Here is a 27,377-nt window from a genome sequence, read left to right on the forward strand (position 1 = left end):
CAAATTTTGTTATAATTAAAAAAAAAAATAATTTAAAACTGAGGATTAAATAATTTCCAAATTTGGCTTCAATTTTATCCTTAAATTCATCCTTTAATTTTAATTATAGTTATTAGTAGAAATATTAACGATGATTGAGCGACGAGGATTTCCTTGGGAGGCGAAAGAATGAGGGACTTTTCCTCCTATGAGGAGATGAAGAGTTAACGCCAATTCCTTTGGACCCTGAAATCGAAGAAGAAATCTATGGTCAATTAACTTGACCATTGCTTAATTTAGGAAACTTTTGTGGCCAACAATTATCTCTAGAAACCCAGTGGAGATATTTGTAAACATTTTCTTGTTCCAGAAGAACCTGGAGTCAGACTTCAAACCATCAAATTTAAAATTCAAAAGGGTAGCCTTCGCTTATTAGATTTGCCTTTCCGATTTCAAAACAAAGTCATGACCAGTAAACTTGGTGATGCTAATGATCAGTTATTTCATGACGTTGATTGCGACCAAGAAGGTTTGTGTTGGGATGAAACTATGCGTCTAAAAGTGACAATTGACATTTCGAAACCTCTTAGAAGGGTAATCAAGATATGTTTGATGAGAGGATTAGATGAAAAATGGATCAAGATATGGTATGAGTGTCTCCCTGATTTCTGCTACACCTTGTGGTTGATTTCATCCATCAAAATGGAGTGAAATCTTGATCTACTTAAAAAGGCTATGACAAGTGAATATTTTGATATAATCAAAAAAGTAGTTATGCGTAGAGACTCCCAAGACAGAATAATCTAGCATTTTATTTTGAGAAATATGAGTCTTACGATATGAAATCAGGCTACAAATGGTATCAACGGTCAAGGCTTTGCAATAGTTCATCCATTTTGAACACCGTAGGAAACATGTGGAACAATGTTTGGAAGTTAAAAGTCTCTTCAAAAATCAAGATGTTCAAGTGGAGAGTTCTAAAAAACATCATATCCTTATGAGTTTAATTATGCGAAGAAGAAATCAATGTGGCTCCCTTCTGTGTTGTTTATTCTCAAAATCCTGATCATATCCTTTTTTTCTATTGTAAGTCTAAATCAATATAGAAAAAGATTTCAAGCTCTTACTTGACAAAAAGTAACTTCAGTGGTTGCTTCATCGATCGTTGGAGAGCATTAAATAAAGCCCTACCTCTTGAGTCTTTAAGCTTAATCGCAACAGGTTGTTGAGCAGTTTGGAATGACCAAAACAACTCTCTTAAGGGAAAAGAAGTTAGCTCCATTGAATCAAAATGCATTTGGATTTGTTCATACTTTGAAGAAGGTTTGAAATCCTTTGCTCTTCAAACCAAAGTCACTCTTTCAATTGTTGCATTCCATCTTCTGGGAACAAAGACTGGCATTCTCCTCTACAAAATTTTGTGACCATAAACATTGGTGTAGCTTGGCTATCCACCTCTCCTTCGATAGGTATTGGAGTGATAACACAAATCCAAATGGAAAATTTTCTGCTACCTCTGCCATGCACTATGAGATCGACTTTCCCCCTCCAATAGCTGAAATGGTGGCGATGACGATATCTAAAGATATGAAATTAGTTGGTTCTCTTCACCATAAGTAGATAATCATTGAATTAAACTGCCTCCAAGTTGTTAACATTTTCAACGGAAAGAAAAATGTGATAAATGAGATAACGAATATGTTTGACGAAGTAAATTTCTGAAAGAGATTTTTAATTATGTATATCCATAGAGAATAAATAGTGTTTTCTTTTAGAAGGTCTTTTAAGTACAACTTGAAGATGGAGGATTTGAACGCGAACATCTTGTTTTAAGAAATATGCAGTTAAGCTAAACTTATATGTTGGCAACAAACGTTGATTTAATTACATAAAAAAAAATGCTAGAGACAAATATCTTAAGGGGCCATTTGGTTTGTGGGTCAGAGAGTGAGAAAGAATATGGTCTTACAAAGCGTAGTTTGGTTGATGGGTATATTTTTTTCTACCTTGGAAAAGATATTTCACAGGGTTGTTTACTATTTAACACAAGGGAGGATTTCCAATCCTGTCGAGAACAAGGATTTGCGATTCTTTCCCTCAACGGATATGTTCTTCTTCCTTCATCAATCAACCATATCTTTTCTTCTCATTTTGTTTTCACAATTTTTCTTCTTCCCTCAATGGTTGAATCGTTCCTTATTTAACATATAATCAATTCTCTTCTATGGTTTCTTGTTTTCTAGTCAGTCGTCATTGGAAGCGTCACATCGATTAGATTCTCTCTCTACTTCTCTCTCATTCGGTCAATTCATAGTTTAGAGAGAGAAATGTAAGCTTTTCATTGTTGATTCCTTGTTTTGATCTTGTTTGCTTGTGGAGGATGTTTGGGGAGGTGGGGGTATTGTTGTTTCTCATGAATATGTGGATTAACGGCTTTAATTTCGTTTTAATTTGCATGATTTTTTCAAAATCATTATCATTTTGTTTTCATTAAGTTTTTGAATAAATTGTTTTGATCTTGTTTGCTTATGGAGGATGTTTGGGGAGGTGGGGGTATTGTTGTTTCTTGCGAATATGTGAATTAACGACTTAATTTCGTTTTAATTTGAATAACTTGTTCAAAATCATTATCATTATTTTCATCAAGTTTTGAAGGAGTATTTTGTTAAACGATCGTATAGGAAGTTAAAACGATTTTATGTGAAGTTAGCCGATCGTGTAAGAAAGCTAAACGACCGTGTAAGAGAGTAAACGATCGTATAAAAAACTAAATGATCGTATAAAAGATTGAACGATAGAAAGCTAATAGATCGATTGTTATAACATTTCCTACACAACCAAACATAGTTATAATTAATTCATAAGCATCTTATTTCCATACATTATATTTTCATGCATAATTTATTCCTAACAATGTTATTACCTTCCCTATTCCCCTTGATACAAACCACCTCTAAAAATAGTCGAGGGAAAACTTTTCTTTCCAAATCTTGAAAGCTTGGGTAAAAGATCAATCAAAAGTTGTCCAGCTCACGTTATTATTATTATTATTGTTGTTGTTGTTTAGAAAAAAAAGTTGTTTAGAAAATCGGATAAGATTAAACTTAAATTAAATTTGGATTAAAAATTAGGCATTTTTATCCAAAAATTACAATAAAAACCCCTACTGCCGTAGAGTCAGTCATCACCGCAACCAATTTTGAAAAATCACAGAGAGTAGAAACAAAGGAAGGAATTTGCGAGTGTGGATAAGGAAGAAACCACGCAACACTCCAATTAAAATTCCCTCTCTCGCTATATATTTATATATTCCATTCGCCTTTCAATTTCATTTCTTAATTCCCTTCTCTCTCTCTTCACCTCTGATCTGCGTCTGTTTTTTGCCGCCCATTTTGCTGGGTTTCTTTTGTTAAGGGGTTTGAAGCTTCTTTTCAGTTTCTGTTTGTTGTTTTGTTTGTGGGAATTTAAGGGTTCACAGTGGATTTTCGATCTGGGGGTTTTTGAGACCGATCTTGGGCTTTTTACTTCTCTGGTTTTGTGTTTGGTCAATGTGGGTGAGTCTTTTCTGAAGATTTAACAAGTGAAATAGGAGCGAGGAGGAAGAAGAAGATGCCACAAGATCATCCAAAGAAGGTTCCTTAATGTTTCTTTGTTTTGTGTACTGTTTTGATGGTTTGAAACGATTTCTAGATGATGAAGGAACATGGAACTTTTTCAATCTTGTATTTATCCTGGTGCTGAATGAGCTCATCTGTTTTTGGATGATGTTTAGTGTAATGGGCTTTTGTTAGATGTTTCTACTAGTTCAATCTTCTTCACCGTAGGGTTATATGCTACTATTGGATGGATTCTATCGATCCTTTCTGAATCGTTTTCTTTGCAGTAGCAGAGTTATCTCCGCAGGGCTTTATATTCTCTAAAATTTTGTTTTTATTACATGATATAGGGATATTTTCTTGCAAAGGTCAAGGATTTAGAGACAAAAATGGACGTGTTTTTTTTTATTGGTATTTTGTAGTCGATAGCCATGGGCATGGAGGATTAGAAAGATCTATGATGATGAAAGTTGGTTTGTTTTGTTTGAGATGGATTCTTTGTTGTAATTTCCTTTTGGATATAGGATTTCCTAAGAAATACTGTGTTTGATCTCACTGTTTTAGTAGCAATTTTTATGTCTAACTATTATGTTTGCAGTGGTGATGTATTGGTATTAGTTCCCCTCTACTTTTTACTTTTGGAACATCTTACTCAATATTGGATTGCATTTGTTCAATTTTATATGATTGGTTTTGTTCAATTTCTGATGACGTCAACATAATTCATTTCATCTGTAGGAAGCCAAGGAAGTAAACTTTTTTACTGAATATGGGGATGCTAACAGATATAAGATTCTTGAAGTTGTTGGAAGGGGAAGTTATGGGGTTGTTTGTTCTGCAATTGACATGCAAACTGGGGAGAAAGTTGCAATAAAGAGAATTCATGATATTTTTGATCACGCATCTGATGCTATTCGGATCCTTCGTGAAGTTAAGTTGCTTAGATTGCTGCGGCATCCTGATATTGTTGACATCAAGCGCATTATGTTACCACCTTCTAAAAAGGAATTTAGGGACATTTATGTGGTTTTTGAGCTTATGGAATCTGATCTTCATCAAGTTATTAAAGCAAATGATGACTTGACGCGTGAACATCATCAATTCTTCCTCTATCAAATGCTACGTGCATTGAAATTCATGCATACAGGTACTTCAGCTGTTTCTGTTTTTGTTATAATACATGTGACTGCATGCTTGTATTTTATCTGTGGCAACAGTGTTCACGTATATATTTCTTTTCCTTTCTTATATTTTTGGTATAAATGGTATTTGAATTTTTTGTTTTGTTTTAAATCGGGTATATTGATCTCGTAAAAGTTATGTTTGCAGCGAATGTGTATCATAGAGATCTGAAGCCAAAGAATATATTAGCAAATGCCAATTGCAAGCTTAAAATTTGTGATTTTGGACTTGCAAGAGTTGCTTTCAGTGATACCCCAACGACTGTATTTTGGACAGTATGTTCTTTATTCTACTACTTGTAAATTATTTATTTGTTTTTTGTGTTTCTAACTGATAATGTTTGCAGGACTATGTTGCTACTAGATGGTACAGAGCTCCGGAGTTGTGTGGATCGTTCTGTTCCAAGGTAGGCAGTAAACTAATTCACATTGGAGGACACTATCTTTGTTATTGATTTTTTATTTTACTAATTTTTGCAATTGCTTGATGTAACTGTGAACTTGTTGTTTTGAATTCTTTCCTGGACATTTAGTTTTGATGGTTATGTAAATTTTCAATGTATAGCAAATCAATATGATAATGCAGCCTTACGATGACTTATGTTACCTATGATGTTATTGATTCTCTCAATGTTATAAGTAAAATATTTTCCCCAAACCACCTTCACTCACAAGGAAAGGCCACAAAAAGGGGAGAAAAGGTCAAATTTCCATCTTCTAGTGATTTACTGGCCATGGTTCAGTTGGAATTACTTTTGCTTTCATCACGTATGAATAGTATGTAATATATATAGTGCTTTATAGGAAACAATAATGCATAGATTATAATAATTCTTGTTCAGGGGGGACTATTGAACTGTCCTGGAAGTTGAAATATCTTTCATTCAGGTAACTGTGTCAGGTTATCTATGTTTTTCTGAAATTTTTGTTCAAAGTTACTTTTTTTTGGTTATCTAATGTTTGTTATCTTCTGTTTATAGTATACTCCTGCGATAGATATTTGGAGTGTTGGCTGCATATTTGCTGAGGTTTTGATGGGGAAGCCGCTTTTTCCGGGTAAAAGTGTTGCACATCAGTTGGATTTGATTACTGATCTTCTTGGGACCCCCTCATTGGAAACCATTGCAGGAGTATGTTCCTTGCATCTTCTCTCTCCTCACTTATTATCCCATCCCCACTTTGTTTACTGATTGATCTTTGTTCTATCCTTTTGCTTTGATTATAGTAGTCATGTTTTATTGGTACTGTTTAGGTTCGGAATGAAAAGGTCAGAAAATATTTGACAGAAATGAAAAAGAAATCTGCAGTTCCATTTTCACAAAGATTTCCCAAGGCAGATCCTACAGCCATCCGCTTATTGGAAAGACTATTAGCATTTAATCCAAAGGATCGACCATCGGCTGTGGAGGTAAAAGTTCTCTATTTTGATTGTTAATTTTGCAGATGTGAATCTGGTGATTATGAAGTTGTGGTCAAAGAAATTACTTACCTCTTTTCGCTATGATTCAATTAAACCCCCTTTCTCATATGTATATGTTATCAGGCTCTGGCTGATCCTTACTTTAAAGGCCTTGCCAAAGTTGAAAGAGAGCCTTCTTGTCAGCCTATCTCAAGATCGGAATTTGAGTTTGAGAGACAGAAATTAACAAAGGATGATGTTAGGGAATTGTTGTACAGAGAAATATTAGAATATCATCCTCAAATTCGTGAAGATTATTTGAATGGAACTGAGACTACAAAGCTACACTATCCTAGGTTCATATCAATTTTCCTTTTCAACCTTATGATTTTCAAGTGATTCTCGAGTTCTTTTGTGGTGATGTTTTAGTACCTAATATGACAGTCTCCTATCGTTGTCAGCGTTACAGGCCATTTTAAAAGCCAATTCACCTTCCACAAGGAGAATAACGGTAAAAGCGCACCTGTTTTACCTCTAGAACGGAAACACTTCTCCCTGCCACGGTATGAGGTTAAATTTTAAACCAAGTACTTTTTTTCATTCATTCTCATGCCTCTTAATCACTCCCAGGAGCAAAGTGTGGAGTTCCTCTTTCCTGCAGGGTGTTTTTTCATAATTGTGTCGTAGCAAAATAGCTAAGGAGTTCATATTATTACTATAGCATATAGTTAGGTTGGGACGGGTGTAGGGTAATATAAGTTTTTAATCTAAGGTTGTGTTCTTACAGTGTCAACCATCTTATTAACCGTTCTTAGGTCCACCGTTTGCACAAATTTGGTTTCACCTGATCATGAATCTGTTCGGCGAAATCCCAAAGTTTGTAATAATAGTATGGGATTACCAGATAGAACATTTGGGAATCCATCGAAGGCTTATCATCCACCTAAAGTGCCTACTGGTATGAACATATTTCTCACGGTTTTCCCCCTCAAAGTTTCTGTCTTTTCTTTTCAATGGACAAATTCTGTTAAGAGTATCTTTTGGGCGAGGATCTTGTAAGCTTGTATAATGCAAGATTTTACTATCTTAGTTCTTTCAAGCCCAACTACCACCGTGTTTACTGATATACGGCTTGTTTTGGTTTTGCTGCAAATTTAGGACGAGTTGCTGGACCTATTCTCCCGTATGAGCACCGAAACATAAAAGATGTTTATTCAAAGCTAACCTCACAAATTAGAAGTTTGGATTTCTGAATGAGGAATTTTCTTAATTCAATCCCTGATTTCCCGGCACTGTAATTTGATGAGATTCTTGCACAGTTGTTCGCTTGTTCTGAAACTAACCGTTATTACCTGGCACGAGCAACAGTAGATCCGTAGAATGATTCATCCATTGGAGAACCTAAGAGAAGCTATTGCAGGCTGAGGCTTAAGTTGGGAGTGGCAGCCATTGCCTTTGCTGCTCAATGAAGCAACTGAGATAGGCATAACCAACAGTAGTGTATTTCTGATTGAAATGGAATTGCTGTGGTTGTAGGCTTTATGCCTACTTCCAATGGTTTTTTTGTTAAATGCATTTGCGTCTTATCATCCCATGTAATTATGAATTCCTAATTGTTGTATATACATTTGAATGAAGATTTGTATTTTGTAATATGGGCCAACTCTATGTGAATCATAATCAATAAAATGGTGATAAGTTGGAGACTTTTTTCAAATTGAAGCTAACTGTAATTGGCGTGAAACCTTCTATCTTGCAAGTGAGGCGTTTAATTTTTCATCCCATTGTTGTATGGAAAAAATAATTAATTTAGTTTTATAAATTAGTTATTAGACATCAATACTATTCTGTTTAGTAAAAAGTTGAAAGATCAAAATGTAGCATTGCGAGGTCTTAGGGACCAATAACTAAATTCAAAATCTCTTAGATAAAGGTACAACTTGACTGTTTCGATAAAAATATCTTCTCCTAAGGATTAGACATACATTTCTTATGCTTTGGAAAATTTAATCAGCCTTAGATAGTGAAACATGAAAAAAGGTTATTAAAGTATTCGATATTAGAGTAATAGAATGTTTATTGTAATCTACGTAGAAATGAGCAAATGGATATGATGATATCACTCTGATATTATGTATCAACAATTTTGTAGTTATTGAAATTATTCAATAACATTATTTGCTATAATTTAACTTAAAATACAGCAATTCTATAAAAAGAACAATAATTATTAAAAAGACTATACCACAAAAAAACAAAATGTTGCAGAAAAGAATCATCTTTTTTTTTTTCTTTTAAAAAAATTGAGATTATTATTATTATTATTATTTTGATAGCAAAGTAACGTTTTTATATCATCATTGTTATAGAATCCAATAGATTAAAATTAAACCATATATATTAACGATCAAGAGATTAATAATTCAAATTTTACTGTTGTAGTAGAAAATAAAATCTTAAGTTTCTTACAAATTTTTTAGAGGATTATTTAGGAAAATTTTCATAAATATAACAAAGATTTACGGTCCGTAACAAAGTGCATCCATTTTTTAAATATTTCAAGTTTGTCTTTCATATGTGATTTTCTTATCAACATTTTTTCTTTAGATGTCATTTTTTCCATCTTTCTTTTTTACTCGTTTAGATTTGGGTAACTATGATTTCTTTCTATTGTGTTGTTTTCTCCTTCCTTTTTGGGACATGTTCTTCTTTTTCTTTTTTCTTTTTCCTTTCTTTCATTTGCATTAATCAAATCTAAACTACCAAATTTTGAGAAAAAAATTGTTTAAAGAGTGAAATTTAGATAGTGTAATTAAATCTAAACAATGGTGTACAAACGTTGTCAAATATATTATATGTTACGTTCATTGTTAATATTTTTTATGGCGGGTTTATGTTTTTAGAATTGTTATGGAAATATTTGACCATATTTTTGAAAATATCCAGTTATTTATTATTTTAAAAACTAACTTAAAAAACACATACTTAGAGCAATATTTAAAAATTATTAAAGAGTGAAAAAGCAGGATGAAAGTTGAATGCTTCCAAGTTTATCTGAAAAATACATTTCAATATTTGACGTATGGATTGGTATCCGTATTATTACTACACCGAGGAATTCACCAAAATCACATAAATGGGGGATTTGGATATCACCAATTAGAATTAGAGGCGGCAGTAGCTGGCTTCAGCTCCACCACTAAACTCCGAAGAAGCTGTAGATTTGTCGCCTACTTACAAGGCGCTTAGGCATCATACGCGGCTCACGGTTGTTTCTCAAACCAAAAGAAAAGTTTCTCTTGGTACGAGAGCCACCTACCTCATAGCTTCCCCTTCCTTTAACTACTGATAAGAAAAAATAAGAGAGTCCCCTATGTGGGCTTCTTCTATCCACTCAATTTAGTTCCCACTTGTTTGTAATCTATCACTCCCTGCTAAATCGGTTAATTGTCATGTTAATGACTTTTGTGAAGCTCATTGGGTTCTCTTTTTCTTCTTCTTCTACTTCCGTACCCATCTTTTATTTCGTGCACATTTTATGTTTGATGATTTGCCTATGAGAAGCTGAGCGGATTTTTGAGCTGGGTTTTTGAATTTAGCTTGATATTTGGTGGTTTTAGATTTCTGGGTCTGACTAGGAACGATGTCTGTCATATGCCAGAGTCTTGACTTTGGAAGGCATGTTTTGGATTATGTTGCTTGTGGTTGTTCTTCCAACACTCCATTGGATCCACATACGGTTAGGAGTCATGTCAAACTGTCCACTAAGGGTAGAAAGAGGAGACACCAAGCTCGAACTTTGATTTGTTCCCGACGTAAGGTTGGGCAGTGCAGAGTGTTCTCAACTACGAAACCAGAAACTGTTTTAAATGGCAAGTGAACTTTCTGCCTTTATGCAGCTCCATTATCTCAATGGTTGGTTTGTAAAAGCTTGAGGTAATAGCTTTTGTCTGTTTCTTTTTCTTATTTTGCTAAAACAGATATTAATGGTGGTCCTCAATCATTCTTGGAACTGAGGAAGGAGGAGTCCAGAAGCCCAATCTCGTCGACAAGTATGTTTGAAGTTGTAGCTGATGATCTCCAGAAGCTTAACCAAAATCTTCTGTCTGTAAGTGGTGCCGAACTTCACACTATATTATGTAGATTTGGGGTTTTATTGCTGGCTGAGATTGCCTTCTATGGTCTTTTTTTTATTTATTTATTTTTTATTTTTTAAATTATTATTATTATTATTGTTATTATTGAGTATCTAACTCTAGTTTCAACCTTTTGAGTTTAAGATAAGTTTCTGATGTTGGCCTTTATTTCCTAAATTTTGGGCAACTTCCTCTAATCTGAATTTTACTTCTCTGTACCAATGTTTTTATGGAAAATATATCTACGGAGATATTAGTTTTAAATTTTTGTCCGCAATTTATTTGGCTGAAATCGACTGATAAATTGGTGCTGATTGATGTCACTTGCAAGATAAATATATAGGCAAAATTAAATTGCTGAAAATTTAATCACAGAGATACTCTAACATTTCCTTATAGCTAGATCAAATAAGGCAGGCTTGGTTGAGTTTGGAGACTACTTTTGGAATAAAGTTTAATCAAAGCATAGAATTTGGAGGGATTTCCTATGAAAAGGGTTTCGAGGAATTTGAATGATTTCGATGGAAAAAAGTTGTGTTTACAATCAGTAATACAAAATGTGGTAGATGGATATCAGAAGAAATTGGTATTTCATCAAAGAAAGTTTAATTAAAGAAAGATTTTTCTTGGTGTATTACTGGATAGCTAACTTGTATCTTCTTGTTTGCAAAGTATTATGTTTTAATAGGACTGTACATGTTTGAATGCTGATTGAAATAACTCCAATGTTGTATGCTTTCTTATTTCTTCTTCTTTTTGACATTCATCAACAGATTGATAATGGATGGGAACTTGTGCGATTTCTTTTTATGAATTCTGTTTCAAGTTTTAGGATAGGTGTTGGACGTCAGGGATGGCATTTCACAATTGAATGAGCACTGTTTTAAGAATAGTGTATTAGGAGTCTTTATCTTCTGATATCTTCAGCGGCGGATCTAAAATTTTTTATTGATTCAGTAAAAATAGTTTTTTAAAAAAATGTAAGGAGTGGGGCTTGAACCTAGAATGGTTTTACCATTGGGCTAGCTGTTGTTTCGGTATTATTTCAGTTTATATATATATATATATATATATTATATTAGGAGGATAAAGTGTGTGGGTGGTTGAGCTCCCTTGGCCTATACTAAATCTCCCGGTGGATATGTTGGTTATATATAATGTGGAATTCTGTAATACATTCTATCCTCTTTATTAAAAATTGTTTTATTATTTTAACACTTAATTCAAAGTCTTAAAGCTCTCAAGTCAGGCAACTAACGGAAATGCCCTGCAGATGGTTGGTAAGGAGAACCCTGCCTTGGTATCTGCTGCTCAACGGATATTTGGTGCTGGAGGGAAGAGGATGAGACCAGCTTTAGTATTCCTTGTGTCAAGAGCAACAGCCGGGTTGGTTGGGTTAGAGTGAGTAATTTCTACCAGATGTAAACACATTCCTCAAAATCTGAACTTAATATGGCATTGAAAAAAATTCAGTTCTTAATTTGGTTTGCATTGCCTCCAGGGAACTCACTGTGGAGCATCGGCGTTTGGCGGAGATCATTGAAATGATCCACACTGCGAGCTTGATACATGATGATGTCTTAGATGATAGTGATATGAGGAGAGGTATAGCCCTTTAACGTGTGCAAACTTCAGAGATTCTCGTCAATGCTGTCTGTTTAATGCTATGTAATAAGAGTGACCTTGGTATGAGTCTTAAATAATGAAAATTGTTTTTAGCGAATTTAAAATGTTTCCTCTTCGTTACTGGGAAATGGGCATTAGAGGGCCATTTTCTCTTTGGTTTGGAGTTCACTCCATTGTTTTCTTCTTCTTCATCCCTGTTGAGGCTGTGATCTTGTAAGGATTCCGATTCTAAGAATACAACATGGAACCATATTTCTATATCACAATTTTCTTCATTTATAAAAAATCCTCCCAACACTCTCCTAGGTTAATTACAAACTTCCACTTACTTTCTAATCAATATTCCCACTCCTAAGTCCTATCCTTACAGTCTCACTGATCCATCATGGAACTCTGGAGAAAAGACTGCCTGCATTCCTCATTGTTTTTTTCATCCAAATGAAGGGGTATCAATCTTATGCTCTTGGCAGATATGCCACCAGTTCGAATGTTTAAATGATGATGATATTATGGTTGGTTCATCACTTGTTTGCCATGTCAGTACTGACTAAAGTAATTTGGTAGTTGCGTGCAACCAATTAGTTTAATTTTATTACCAAATGCACATATAATTTTCTGGCTTCAATACCTTTTCAGGATACAGTTTTGTTAGGATAGAAGGGTCGGTTACTGAAATGTAGAGTAGAGCATCAAGTGATAGAATAAGTTTAATAATTTGGTGTAAAGTTTGAGATTTTCTGAAAGGATGGGACTTCCAAGTTTATCCGTCTTGCATTTTCTCATACATTCCTAATGTGTCAGCTTTATTTACCAATTCCCCTTGCCTTCTACAGCTTCCATTAGCTCAGCTACATAGATATTGTCCTGATGGTTAAGGCTGTTTATTCCAGGGAAGGAAACATTGCATCAATTATACGGTACCAGAGTGGCGGTGCTGGCTGGAGATTTCATGTTTGCACAGTCTTCATGGTGTCTTGCAAATCTCGAAAACCTCGAAGTCATTAAACTTATCAGTCAGGTAAATTTGGTTCCCATTTACTTAGTAAGTCTGTAATATCCCGCGGATGTGTATGCATACCTATTGATTGAATTCGGCAATTTCTATTGACTATGTATGAAGCATCAGAGTAACTGGATCTTGATTTGCAACCTCTAGCTTATATAAGTTTCAATTAGTTCTATTACAGGTTATTAAAGATTTTGCAAGTGGTGAAATAAAGCAGGCAGCAAGCCTGTTTGATTGTGAAGTTGAACTGGAAGAATATTTGATCAAAAGCTATTATAAAACAGCTTCCTTGATTGCTGCTAGTACGAAAGGTGCTGCAATCTTTAGTGGGGTTGATCGTGATATGACTGAGAAGATGTACGAGTATGGAAAGAATCTCGGTCTCTCCTTCCAAATTGTCGATGATATATTGGACTTTACACAATCAACAAAGCAGCTTGGGAAGCCGGCTGGCACTGATCTGGCAAAAGGAAATCTTACAGCCCCAGTTATATTTGCTCTGGAGAGAGAACCGAAATTGAAAGAAATTATCGAATCAGAATTCAGTGAGCCAGGGTCTCTCGAAGAAGCCATTCGCTTAGTCAAGAGCAGTGGTGGCATTGAAAGAGCAATGGAATTAGCTAGACAAAAGGCTGATCTTGCTATACAAAACCTTCAATGCCTACCACCAAGTGCCTTTCGGTTTGCGCTCGAGGATATGGTAACGTTTAATCTAGAACGGATCGATTAGTTTAGTTTAAGAAGAATATACTTGGAACTTGAACAAAGGATACAGTCTGCGAAATGCCTTGGAAAATCACAAAAAGAGACTATACCTTTTGCCATCGACAAGCTCTGTCGTGTTACTGGTTGGTTGGTTGTATATTGGTTGAACGTGTTGAACTGAAAATAACAGCTCATAGTATTATATTGAATTGTAGATTTGATGCAAGTTGCCTGACATGGAATGCCTATTTCTCATAGCCTCTGTATACTAAATTCTAATAAAATATATACATTTTATTCACTTTCATCTATGTTTCTTCTTCTTCTTGCTCCCCCATCCGCTTTTGCTTCTCCTATTTACAGATTGAAGTCTATTTATTTGACTCAGCGATTGTCATCTTACAATGACAACCAACTTCAATTGTTTTTTAACTTTGGGATTCTCCTTCTGAATTTCCTAATTTCTATGGTTTTTTCCCTCCATTAATTTGAGATTTTGGACGTTTCCATCAGCGTATTGAAGTCATTTTACAGAAATGGATGACAATAAGGTAGGAATTCATAATTTTCTTATTATTCATATTAGAAGACCAAAAAAATATAATGGACTTTCTCATTTTATTTATGGTGTGCTTAATGGTATTTATATACATGAAAAAGAGAAATAACTAGTTACAATGGGGAAATTATCAAACTGATTAACAAAATAAAAAGCAGAAGGTAAATTTCTTTTATTGTTTAATACTCCCCCTCAAGGTGGGGAAAATATGTCTTGGACACCCAAAAGTGTCTGCAAGCTGATTGGAAAATTGGTAATAGTTTGATGGATCCATCTATTATTCTATCTCGAACAAAATGGTAATCTAGTTCGATGTGTTTGGTTTTTTCATGGAATATGGGATTATTTGTAATGTAGATGGCGGCTTGATTGTCACAAAACATGAGGGCTGGAGATGGAGCTTTAATTTGTAGTTCATTAAGAAGGTTGCGAAGTTATACGACTTCACATGTAGTGACGGCTAGAGCCCAATATTCAGCTTCTGCAGACAATCTTGCTATTGTTTGTTGCTTCTTTGATTTCCAAGAAACAAGGGAGTTTCCAAGGAAAACACAGAATCCTGTGACTGAACAATGGGTGTTTGGGCAAGAGCCCTAATTTGCATCAGCGAAGGCATTGATTGAGAAATCTTGAACTTTAGGTAGCATGATGCCTTTTCTGAGGGACCCTTTGAGGTATTTGATGAGGTGGTTGGCTACATTCATGTGGTTTAGGGTTGGTTTAGCCATGAATTTGCTTAGTTTGTGTATTGCAAAGGTTATGTCAGACCGTGATATGGTTAAGTAAAGCAATCGACCAATAAGACATCTGTATGGAGTGGCATTATGAAGAATATCTTTATCAGAAGCATTCAATTTTGTTGTGGGATCTATAGGGACAGATGTTGGTTTTGCACCAAGAAGGTTGTATCTTCAATAAGCTGAAGAGCATAATGTCTCTGTGAGAGAAAAAGGCTAGATGAACTTCTTGCCAATTCAAGGCCAAGAAAGAGTTTTAAGGGCCCTAGATCTTTTAAGAGAAACTTTTGGTTAAGTGCTTTTTTAATTCTTGTATGTGATTCATTTGCATCGGTGACGATGATATCATCTACATAACAAGAAGAGCTATGAACGAGTTATTTTTGCCTCTAATGAATAGAGAGTAGTTAGTGTTGGACTATTGGAATCCTAGAGAAATTAGAAAAGTTGAGAAGTTTGTAAACCATTGCCTTAAGGCTTGTTTTAATCCATAGATGGATTTGTGGAGTTAACATACTAGTTTCTCCCCCTGAATTTCATACTGTGGCTTATAGCCTAATGGTAGGCTGATACACTTCAAACAATTCTCCATGTAAGAAGGCGTTATTTACATCAAGTTGGACTAACAACTATTCTTTTGAGACAACTATGGTTAGAAGGTTTTAATAATGACCATCTTGGCAACAAGTGAGAAGATTTCGAAGTAGTAAAGACCTTCTTGTTAAGTATATTCTTTTTCCACTAGACGTGCTTTATATCTTTCAATTGATCAATCAGCTTTATGTTTGATCTTGTAGACCTAACGACAACCAATAGAGTTTTTGTCTTTAGGCAAGGAACAATGCTCTATGTTTGGTTTATTTCCATAGCTTCTAGTTTTGCTTTTATGGCCTTGCGCCATTCTTGGGATATTACTACTTCATGGTAAAAGTTTGGTTCTTTTTGGGTGGAGGCTTGAAGGGAAGAGTGTTCATATGTGGGGGATAAGACTTGATATTGGTTTATGGGATATTTGGTGGATTTTTGGGTTGGTGGGGATTGTGTGGTAAGTAAGCTGCAATGATATGCTTGTAGGTAGAAGAGGGTTTGGTTATTTATTTGTGTACATCTTCTGATTGTCTATCTTGCTGAGACATAGACGTTTCATTGATATCACTATTTTTAGCCATATTTTCATTGTTTTTCGACTGTAGATTTTTAGAATCATTAGATTCAGTATTATTGCTTATAGGGTCTTTATCTCTTATAGACGTGGTATTGGTTTGTAAGGTTGAGGTTAGGGTTAATGTGGTATGTGAATGTGAGTTACATTCATGGAAGGGTTTTGGTAGTGAGAAGCCTGATAGATTCATGATCAATTGGTATTTAGGTTTTGGGAATATTATAGGGAAGATAGTTTTATGAAAGATTACATCTCTTCAGATGAAGATCTTTTCGTGCTAAATGTCATATAGTTTGTAGGCTTTCATGCCTTAGGGATAGCCAATGAAGATTGGAGGGATAACTCTGGGTTGGAATTTAGAACGGTTATGGGGTAGTGATGATGCATACCATAAGGAGCCAAATACTCTCAACGTGTTATAGTCAAGGTGTTGTTGTTTAGCTTTTGGAATGGGATTCCCATTGTAGTAACCTAGATGGGGTTCTGTTGATCAAGTAAACAATAGTGAGGATGCAATCTCCCTAAAAGTTTAGGGGAACTTGGGACTAAAAATAGAGAGCACGAGCTCTGTTCAAAATATGTTGATGTTTTCTTTCAACGACAGAGTTCTGTTGTGGGCATTGAACACATTTATTGATGTATCACTTCTTTTTGTTAAAAAAATGTGGTGAATTTAAGTTTAAGTGCATTTTCAGATCTCACTTTCTTAATTGCTTTGCCATATTGGGTCTTTATGAATTTAAAAAATTGTGGCATGATGTAGATGGCATCAGATTTGAGTCTGAGCATGAAAACCCAAGTGTAACGAGTGGTATCATCAACAATGGTGAGAAAATATGAATATCCAGAATATGTTTTTGTTGAGAAAGGTCTCCAAATATCTATATGAATTAAATCAAAAGCATTTGAAAACAAATGGTTCTTGGAAGTAAAAGAAAGTTTTCTTTGTTTTGCTAGAGGATATATAGTACAATGAGACATTTTGCCTATTGTAGATGGTTTTAAAAATGAAGGAATTTGTAAAGAGTTTAAAGATTCAACAGAAGGGTGGCCCATTTGCTTGGCCATAAGGATGCTTTATTTTTAGTGCAGCACAGATGGATGGAAAATGTGTAGGTTGGTCAAAGATATATAGTCCTTAGAAGAGTTTAGCACTGCCAATCTTCTTCGAAGTTTACTTGTCCTGAATGATACAAGTGTCAGTAAGGAATTGAACAGAGAGTGAAGAGTCCTTTGTAATTGCACTTATAGAAAGTAAGTTGAAGATGAAGTCAGGCATATAGAGTGTAAAGCCCTAATCGCTTACCGACATCGTGATAAAGACCATGCGACAAGGATACTAAACGAAGGGATTTTTTATAGTAGAATATATTTCGCTAAAGGAGTATGTGTGAGGCCATGATCCAAAGAAAGGAAGTCCAGGTGGAGAGGATCCTTGCTAGGAAGTCATTACAGATAGGAGTATAGGACATCTCGTAAGGGAACATGCAAAGGAGAAGAAGGCGACACAAAGAGTAACGCTTGTCTAAGTCATATTGCGTGAATGTATGTGATGCAATAATAGTAAGTAGCAAGGAAGAGGCCTGTGTTGAACGCCAGAAGTACCTATGCCTAAGTGAGTTTGGCGAGAAGTAGATGTCCTGTTGACAAGACTGGACGACTCTAGGAAGAAAATAAATGTATGTTGTTTCTCGAGAAGATAAAGAGAGTTAGACGTTTCAAAAAGTTTGGCTTTCCAAGGAGATAAGGTTGGTGTCTCAAGGAAACGTCCAACCGCCGGTGGCATTTTAGCCTATTTGTCGAGTTTGGGTTGGTTGCATGGCACAACGAATCGGTAAGGAGACACGTGTATAGTGTTGAAGCGACCCTTGGATGTAGGAGGTCACTATAAAAAGGACCAAAAACCAAAAAGGAAAAGAGAGAGTTTTGTTCTGAATACTAAATGGCTGGTCGAGGAAATCGCTAGGCGAGAAGAGGAATCCAAAAGCAGAGAAGGATGGAGTTGAGCCTAAGTTATTCGTGAGTGACAAAACAAGATTCGACGTGATTGCTAAGCTATAATTTATTGTTGATTCTTTTCTGTGTTTATTTACGAGTTATGAATAAATATTGCAAGTGGTTCGACCTATACAAGACGAGTATCTTTGTAACAATGTTTGTTCTTTAGTATCTCTCATAAGTAGAAGTTCGGTATGAGAAGCCCCTTGGTGAGGACATCAGCAACCTGTTGGCTCGAAGGGATGTACGAAATGCATATGCTCCCACTGTGTTAGAGCTATTTTAGACCTAACATTATTAGACTAATTTTTACCAACCTTTATCTATTTACTCACTAAAATGTCATTTTTATGCAGAATATTACCCTGATACGAGTCTAACGCCACTGAAATCACTTAAATCGGAGTTATAACGAAGAAGAACGGTAAAAAACAAGTTCAAGGGCAAAACCGAAAAATTGGAAAAGATCGAACGAACCAGATCGCACCACGTGGCATCACCAGATGACACCACGCGTCCACCTCGAAGTCCGTGTTCGAACCCCAGGCGCACCCCTTTTTTCCTTTCATTTTTTTCGCACGACCCTAAAACCCGATTCGAACCGGTTTGCGACCCACGCGTCCGCCACATGTCGATCCCTCGTTTGCGCGCGCCTCTCCCCTATCGTGAGTTCAAATCTCAGCAGCTGTATTTCTTTTTTTTTTCTCTCTTCAATTGGGCCAACCCAAGACTCGATCCAAGCCCATTTGTGACCCAGTTCGTCATCTTCCCCAAAATTAACAGCAAAACGGCAGTTTTTTAAACTAATTCCACTTTTTTCTCCCATTTTCCCTTCTATAAAATCCCTCATATTTTTTTGGGAGAAAGATAAGAAATTCCAATGTAAAAAAATCATCTTTCTCATTCTTGTAGCAAATTCTTGAAATTTTATCAATAAAAAATTACTTTTGTCAAACAAATGGATTCTTTCCTCAACATCTCTTCAAGAATTTCATCAATCTTCGTGGGCTAAGGTAATCTTTTGAGACTTTTTCTTGGGTTAAATTACCATGTCTTCTTTGAGAATTAAATTATTTTCTATATCTTTTCAATTTTTTATTTGATTACTTGTTTCCCTTTGCAATTTCTTTTGAAATTTCAATAAAACAAATAAGTATTCCCCATCAATTTTTCATTGAAATTTCTTTACAAACTCTTAAAGTGCCGAACTTAAATTTTGATTTGCAATGGTTTGTTATGATGAATTAATTGTTGAGATTGTCTTTAATTTTTTACTAATTGATTCTTGCATGACAAGTTTGAAATGGGCATTAATTTTGCTAAGGGTAGTGGCTATCCTCTCCTTAGAAAATCTTGAATAGGATGAATTTTGCCTCAATTTGAACATGCTTTGGTTGCTGAAATTGATCATGTTTTAATAGAGATTTGGTTACTTTCTTTTTGTAAAAATTCCATTCTTGCATATTCAAGAAAAGATTAATTGATCTTCTTTCTTTTTCAATGATAAGAAACATGGTAATTACCCAAGAAAAAGTCCCTCTACTAAACTTGAAAGAAAAACTTTACTTGAATTACTTGTTGTCACTAATCATCCCTTAATGTTTGTTCTTTACTATAGTTCAAAAATTACTTCCACAAACCCCTCCTTTTTGTGTTTCTAATTTTCTTTTAGATCCTGAAGCTACTAATCGACCTTGTTTTTGAATCTTGAAGTTTTGAATCCTAAGTGCTCTCTAGGGTTTGACACCCTTCTTCCCCATACTACTCTCAATTTCCACAAAGGTAAGAAGGGTTAAAAAGATAACTTTGAAAGGTAATTGAGGTAATCCTTAACCCTCATATTTCATCTAGTCTTTCTCTATTCTTGTATTCTTTTATTTTAGACTAGGAATAAATTCTTGTTTTGCATACTTACATCCATAACAACCTATCATTTTGATAATGACTTACCTCAAATAATATCCTTTCACACTGTTAAGTCTTTCTTTGATGAAATGCTGATCAATCTTAACATGTTTAGTTCTATCATGCTGAACTGGGTTGTTAGCAATACTAATAGTAGCTTTATTATCACAAAAGAGCTTCAATGGAGTCTCACATTCCTGATGAAAATCAAACAAGACTTTCTGGAGCCAAATTTTCTCACATATTCCCAAACTCATAGCTCTATATTCGGTCTCAGCATTGCTCCTGGCCACAACATTTTGCTTCTTACTCCTACAAGTTACAAGATTGCCTCAAACAAAGGTACAATAACCAAAGGTAGACTTTTTATCAACAATAGATCCTGCCCAATCCGAGTCAGTATATGCCTCAATGGTCTTTTTATTTGTCTTTCCAAACATCAACCCTTTACCAGGTGTCATTTTTAAGTATCTCAGAATTCTTTTGATAGCGTCCATGTGTTCCTCATAGGGAACCTGCATAAACTGGCTGACAACACTCACAGCAAAGGATATTGTTCTTTAATCAACTGAAACTTGATCATCAGAGTTTCTAGTTTATAGTTGAATTCAATAGGAGCGTCAGCAGTACGACATCCCAACATACCTGTCTTGGTTAGCAGATCAAGGGTGTATTTTCTCTAAGACACGGAGATGCCTTCTTTAGATCTGGCCACCTCCATACCAAGGAAATATTTCAGATTTCCCAAATCCTTGATTTCAAATTCATTACCCATTCTCTGCTTAAGTTGACTGATTTCTGCCTAATCATCTCTAGACAAAACGATGTCATCCACATAAACTATCAGAGCTGCAATCTTCCCTATCTCAGAAACTTTTGTAAATAAAGTATGATCAGAGTGTCCCTGATTGTACCCTTGGGACATGACAAAAGTAGTGGATCTATCAAACCATGCTCTAGGTGACTGTTTCAAAGCATATAAGGATTTCTCAAGTTTACAAACCTGTTGACCAAACTGGGCTTTAAAGCCAGGCGGAGGGCTCATGTAGACCTCCTCTACTAGATCTCCATTCAGAAAAGTATTTTTAACATATAGAGGCTAATCTTTGTTTACAGCAACAGAAAGAAGGACTTTGACAATATTCAACTTAGCAATAGGAGAAAAAGTTTCTGAATAATCAACACCATAGGTTTGAGTAAATCCTTTTGCAACTAACCTTGCCTTGTGTCTGTCAAGTGTTCCATCTGCTTTGTATTTGAGAGTGAACACCAATTTGCATCCCATAGGCTTGTGTCCCTTGGGTAGAGCACATATCTCATAAGTGTTATTCTTTTCAAGAGCTTTCATCTCTTCCATGACAACATTCTTCCATTCAAGGCACTCTAAAGCAATATGAGTATTTTTCGGTATTGTGGTAAAGTCAAGGTTGGCAGTAAAAGCTCTGAACTATGGTGAGAGATTTTCGTATGACACATAATTAGATATGGAGTGCTTTGTACAAGACCTAGTACCTTTTCTCAGTGCAATAGGAAGATCAAGAGAAGGATCATATTTGTTAAGTTTCCCTGTATGACCCTGTTCAGCTTCATTGTTATTGGTTTCTGTTTTAATCTCGGTTTCATCACCACTATTCTTTTCTTTCACATTTTTAAGAACAACAACATCAGACTTGTCATTCTCATTCATTGTATTATTAGTGCAAGGTCCAGTAGGGTTTTTCATACCTTGACTCAAGGAGGTTTGGAGTCTTAGACTGGAGTCAGTGGCTGACTTGTAGAGGACCTCACTTCCTTTCTAAGATTCCTCCTGTAATATGTTTTCCAAGGAACTTGGTTTGTAGGTAAGACTATAGGGTGAGGATTAATGTCAGACATGGTACTAGGAGTAGGTTCGATAAATTCAAAGGTGCTGTTAGACTCTTCACTCACACTCTCCCCCTGAAGATGGCTAACGGGAAAATAGGGTCGGTCCTCACAGAGAGTAACATCCATAGTGATAGTATTTCCTGAACGGCGGGTGAAAACATTTATAACCACGCTGGTGAAGGGATACCTAACAAACACACAAGGTTGACCCCGAGGGATAAATTTGGTCTGATTAGGGCCAAAATTATGGACATAAGCGATACACCCAAACACACGAAGAGGAACCTTTGAAACGAGACGAGTAGAGGGATATGACTCCTTAAGACATTCTAAGGGAGTCTGAAGGTGGAGGATACAAAAAGCATTCTATTGATTAAATGAGCTGCTGTAAGAATGACATCTCCCTAAAGGTATGAAGGAATGGAAGTGGAAAGCATAAGGAAATGAGCTACTTCCAGAAGGTGATGATTTTTTCGCTCGACCACTTCATTTTGTTGAGGAGTGTAGGCGCACGAGTTTTGGTGAACAATCCCCTTAGATGCTAGAAATTCACTAAGATTATGGTTTTGGAATTCCCGACTGTTATCACTCCGAAGAATAACAATTTTTTTTATGCAATTGTGTTTCAATGATGTCATAGAAGTTTTGGAAAATAGTGGGAATGATGTAATTCAAGTAGAATTAAATTCTCAAATGAATTCTCTCTTGCCTAATTGCTGAGAGATGAGGGTATTTATTGAGGTTTCTTGTAAGTAGTTATAAGTAACTGTTTTAGAAACAGTTGAGATGCTAACTAATTACAGTTTTAATAGCCCTAATTGATTAGAGCTGTTTACAGCTTAACTAACAACAATTTGTTTTATTCTAACCGATTACAACCTTTGTTCTTATTACATCATTCCACCCCCTAGCATTGAACTCGTCTCGAGTGACTTAGGTGGCTAAGTTGAAATCATCTATAGGATAATACTGTTTTAGGTCTACCACATTAAAAACAGGATGAATGTGTAAGTCTGGTGGTAGTTCTATTTTGTAGGCGTTATCTCTAATTTTCTTTATGATACGGAATGTCTCTAGTTGTCTTTCCTTTAGCTTATTGTATGTTCTAGTTGGAAATCGATTTTTTCTGAGGTGAATCATCATTAAATCTCCCTCAGTAAAGGTAGCTTATCTTCTCTTTTTGTCTGCTGCCTCTTTATAGGATTGAGTTGTTTCTTTTAGGTGTTTGTGTACTTCGTCATGTAAGTTTTAGATCTTTTCTATCATCTTTTCTGCTTCTAAACTGGTGTTCATAGCTGTGGGGAGTGATGCTAGGTCAAGGGTTAGCCTTGGTTGTTTTGTATATACAACCTCAAATGGGCATTTGCCGGTCGATCTATTCTTCATATTGTTGAAGGCAAATTCTGCCTGAGCAAGAACCAAGTCCCATTGCTTCGGTTTTGTTCCACTAAGGCAGCGTATCAAGTTGCCTAAGGTTTTGTTTGTCACTTCTGTCTGGTCATCTGTTTGAGGATGTGCTGTTGACCTGTATTTAAGTGTCGTGTCAAGCTTTCTCCATAGTGTTTTCCAGAAATGGCTTAGGAATTTTACATCCCGATCAGAGACAATAGTCTTTAGTACTCCATGTAATCGAACTATTTCTCTAAAGAAGAGATTTGCTATGTAGATGGCGTCGTTTATCTTTTTGCAAGATATAAAGTGTGTCATTTTGCTAAATCTATCGACCACAACCATGACTGAGTCATGTTTGTCTTTGAGTTTTGGGTAGTCCAAACACAAAATCAATTGATAAATCTTCCCAAATGGAAGTTGGGTAGGTAGTGGTGAGTATAGGCCTGCGTTTGTGCTTGTACCCTTGGCTCTTTGACAAGTAGGGCATCTTTGGACAAAGTTGTTGCAGTCTCTTCTCAACTGAGGCCAATAGTATCTCTTAGAGATTGTTTCAAAGGTCTTATCTTGCCCGAAGTGTCCAACCAACCGTCCTGAATGAGCTTCTTTTAGTAGAGCTTCTCGAAGTGATGTGTGTAGAATACACAACTGATCTTCTTTGAATAAAAAACCTTCCATTATGTGAAAGTCTTCAGCTTTGATAAAGTTGCTACATTTAAGCCATGTCTCAGAAAAATCCACATCTTTTTCATATAGGCTAGGAAGGTGTTTGAATGCTTCGATCTCCATGGATAGGAGAGTGAGTAAGGAGCTTTTTCTGGATAGGGCATCTGCCACTTTATTCTCTTTACCACATTGATGTTTAATGACGAAGTCAAATCTCTGTAAAAAAGAGATCCATCGAGCGTGCATCCGGCTGATGCTCTTTTGTGATTGGAGATATTTTAAAGAGAAGTGGTCTGTTAGAAGTACAAATTCCTTACATAGGAGATAATGTTCCCACTGTTTGAGTGCTTGAACAAGGGCATAAAGGTCTTATTCATATGTGCTCAAAGACTGCCTTGATGCACTCAATTTCTCACTAAAATACTCAATTGGATGGCTTTGTTGGGATAATACAACTCTAATTCCAGTTCTTCAAGCATCAACAGCTACTTCAAATGGTGATGCGAAATCTGACAATTGAAGAATAGAGCTAGAAGTTAATCTCCTTTTAATTTCTTCAAAACTCTATTGCTGCATATGTTCCCATTTGAAATTTCCTTTCTTTAAACAGTTGGTTAGAGGGGCCACTATTGAGCTAAAATTCCTGATGAATCTTTTGTAGAAAGATGCCAAGCCAAGAAAACCTTGCACTTCTTTGATGAATGTTGGTACTGGCCAAGATTGTATAGCTTCTACTTTCTTAGGTTCTATACCTATCTTCCCTTCTTTGATCAAGAACCCAAGAAAAACGATTTCCTTGGTGAGAAATGTGCACTTCTTTGGATTTATATATAATTCTATTTCAGTCAAAACTTGAAACAGTTTCCTTAGGTGCTGTAGATGGTCTTCACGACTGCTGCTATACACAAGGATATCATCAAAGTAAACCACTATAAACTGGTTTAAGAATGGATATAGTACTTGATTCATCAACCTCATAAAGGTGCTTGGTGCATTGGATAAACCAAAAGGCATTACCAACCATTTAAATAATTCTTCATTTGTGTTGAAGGCTGTCTTCCATTCATCTCCTGGTCTGATCCGTATTTGGTGATAGCCGATCCTTAAATCAATTTTTGAGAAGACCGTAGCCTTGCCTAGTTGGTCCAAAAGATCTCCAATCCGAGGGATAGGAAACCGATACTTCATAGTAATTCAGTTAATAGATCTACTGTCTACACACATCCTCCAACTTCCATCTTTCTTTAGTGTGAGTAGTGCTGATACGGCGCATGGACTTAGGCTTGGCTTGATGTGGCCCTTTTTTAGTAAGTCTTCAATATGATTGTGTGAAGACTTGGTATTCTTCGGGGCTCATTCTATAATGGGGTAGATTAGGTAGTGATGCTCTTGGAACAAGATCAATTTGATGCTGAATGTCACGAAGTGGTGGCAGTCTTTGTGGCTCCTTTTTTAAATGAGGGAATTCTGCAACTAATTCCTTCAGCCTTGGTTCAACAATCTCGCTATTTTCTCCTTGAGATTTGTTAGCGACTACTAATCCTTAAAGATCTTGCTCCCTTTCTTTTAATAGTTTTTTTCCATTTACTGTGATGAAAAGCTACCTTTTATTCTTCTGCCTTATGCCTTCTGTGTTTTCTTTGCTAATGGAAGTAAGATAACTTTCTTTCCCATCCACTGGAACTCGTAGGTATTTTCTCTCCCCCTATGTAGGGTTCGAGTATCATGTTGCCAAGGTCTGCTAGTAGTAAGTGACACACATCCATTTCAATTACATCACACACAATCTGATCCTTATAGCTATTACTGATGGAGAGTGGTATAGTGCAGATTTCGTTGATTAAGGTTTCTCCTCCCTTTTTTACCCATCCAATTTTATATGGATCAGGGTGTGGATCTGTCTTTAGATTCAAAGCAGTCACAAGTTTTCTTGCCACGAAGTTCTCACTGCTCCCACTGTTAATTATAACATCACAGACTTTTCCATTGATAGTGCACCTCGTCTTGAATAGGCTGTGACGTTGGGGATTCGTTTCTTCTTTAGGAGTAATGAGGACTCTTTGAATAATGCAGGAGATGCGATCTTCATCATTGGCTTCAATTAGCTCTGTTTCTTCTTCTTCTTCTCTATCTGTTTCGCTCGTGTAGGTGTCTTCATCTTCAGCTAGTGCTATGGTCTTCCTTTGTGGACAGTTGTTGGATAAGTGATCGGGCTCTCCACATCGAAAACACTTTCCCAAAGATGGGCGTGTGTAGTTGTTTTGGGTCTTTCCTCTGACTACACTTTTCTTCTTCTTGTTTGTCTCTTGGATATCAATAGCTTTACCCTTATCCACCACTGACGTTGAAGGTTGTTCATCAGTCTTCTTGCCATAAGATTGTTTCTTGGAAGGGTTTGTCTCCCAAGCTACCCTTCTATTGGAGTTCTTCAGGTGTACAATCATCATTTCCTCAACAGTTTCTGTAAGGGAGATGGGTCAGACAAAACACGAAAAGAATGTAATTTCACCTTTTCCTTAATGTCGAATCATAGTCCTCCAATGAATTTTACAATATGATGTTGCTCATTTTCACTCAGGTTGATTCTTGCGCCCAGTCTATAGAATTCTTCAATGTACTCAGCCATCATTCGACTTCCTTGACGGCAGTTTTAATACTGATTGTATAATGTCTGTTCATAATTCGGGGGTAAGAAACGTGCCTTTAGTAGTTTCTTCATTTTTTCCCATGAACGAATATGAGGCTTACCACTCTTCTGCCTATTTACTTCCAACTAATCCCACCATGCTGAAGCTCCTCCTTTCAGCTTTAGAGCCACTAGGTGTACCTTCTTTCTGTCCGGAATATCCATATATTTAAAGAAGTTTTCGATGTTTTTAATCCAATCAAGGAAAGACTCAATGTCGCGTTTACCATTGTAAGTTGGTAAGTCGATTTTCATCTTGTAATCATGATAAGTTTCTCTCCGTACTTCTTGTTCTTTATAGCCTTGGGCCATTCGAAATTCTCCATCATCGTTCCAAATGTTTCCTTGTTCGTCACCACTGGAAGAATCATGATCTTGCGTGTTTTGTCAATGTTCGTACTCTTCTTGACTGTTATCGTCGGCGTATTGTAGTGGTATATCCGTTGGTCTCCTTCTTTGGTTAGAAAAATTTCTGTAGTTCCTTCATACCCATCGACCCCCTCTATTTCCATCATTTCGAGCATAGGCTTCAATCCTTGCTGGGGCTGGTAGTTTATCCATCCTTCGGGTCAGCGCTTCCAGGTAATCCATCATTCTATTGGTCTTTCCGTGCAAATCTCCCAGGGAGTCTTCAACGGCCAACAAGCGTACCGTAGATGTCCTTGGAGAGAGGGTGGCAATTTCCTCCACCTCTTCTTGCTCGCGGTTATCCCTCGCGGTTGGGTTGTTTCCTCTCCGGCTAGCCATCCATCCAAGGATCGGGGCTGCTCTGATACCACTT

At 36.1% G+C, this 27,377-nt stretch overlaps 2 protein-coding genes across 9 annotated transcripts; both read left to right on the top strand.

The window, feature by feature from the left end:
* Positions 1-3,171: 3,171 nt before the first annotated feature.
* On the top strand, positions 3,172-7,872 carry LOC103492960 (mitogen-activated protein kinase 19-like). Of its 7 annotated transcripts, XM_008453552.3 has the most exons (10): positions 3,172-3,612; positions 4,314-4,722; positions 4,905-5,032; positions 5,104-5,163; positions 5,737-5,886; positions 6,009-6,164; positions 6,300-6,511; positions 6,617-6,718; positions 6,971-7,113; positions 7,314-7,872. In XM_008453552.3, exons 1-10 carry the CDS (start codon positions 3,589-3,591, stop codon positions 7,406-7,408), a joined length of 1,479 nt encoding a protein of 492 aa, XP_008451774.1. In that variant the 5' UTR covers positions 3,172-3,588; the 3' UTR covers positions 7,409-7,872. The 7 variants fall into 7 exon arrangements, with proteins under 7 accessions (XP_008451774.1, XP_008451775.1, XP_008451778.1 ...); XM_008453553.3 differs by lacking the exon at positions 6,971-7,113; XM_008453556.2 differs by lacking the exon at positions 6,971-7,113 and having other exon boundaries at positions 6,600-6,718; positions 7,314-7,462.
* A 1,382-nt stretch (positions 7,873-9,254) lies between these two features.
* On the top strand, positions 9,255-13,935 carry LOC103492962 (solanesyl diphosphate synthase 1, chloroplastic). Of its 2 annotated transcripts, none has more exons than XM_008453558.3 (6): positions 9,255-10,027; positions 10,136-10,263; positions 11,565-11,692; positions 11,793-11,896; positions 12,808-12,935; positions 13,105-13,935. In XM_008453558.3, exons 1-6 carry the CDS (start codon positions 9,799-9,801, stop codon positions 13,651-13,653), a joined length of 1,266 nt encoding a protein of 421 aa, XP_008451780.1. In that variant the 5' UTR covers positions 9,255-9,798; the 3' UTR covers positions 13,654-13,935. The 2 variants fall into 2 exon arrangements, with proteins under 2 accessions (XP_008451780.1, XP_050942987.1); XM_051087030.1 differs by having other exon boundaries at positions 9,425-10,031.
* Positions 13,936-27,377: the final 13,442 nt, after the last annotated feature.

Source organism: Cucumis melo, chromosome 7 (genome assembly GCF_025177605.1).
Source record: "Cucumis melo cultivar AY chromosome 7, USDA_Cmelo_AY_1.0, whole genome shotgun sequence".
In the NCBI taxonomy this organism is placed as follows: Eukaryota; Viridiplantae; Streptophyta; class Magnoliopsida; order Cucurbitales; family Cucurbitaceae; genus Cucumis; species Cucumis melo.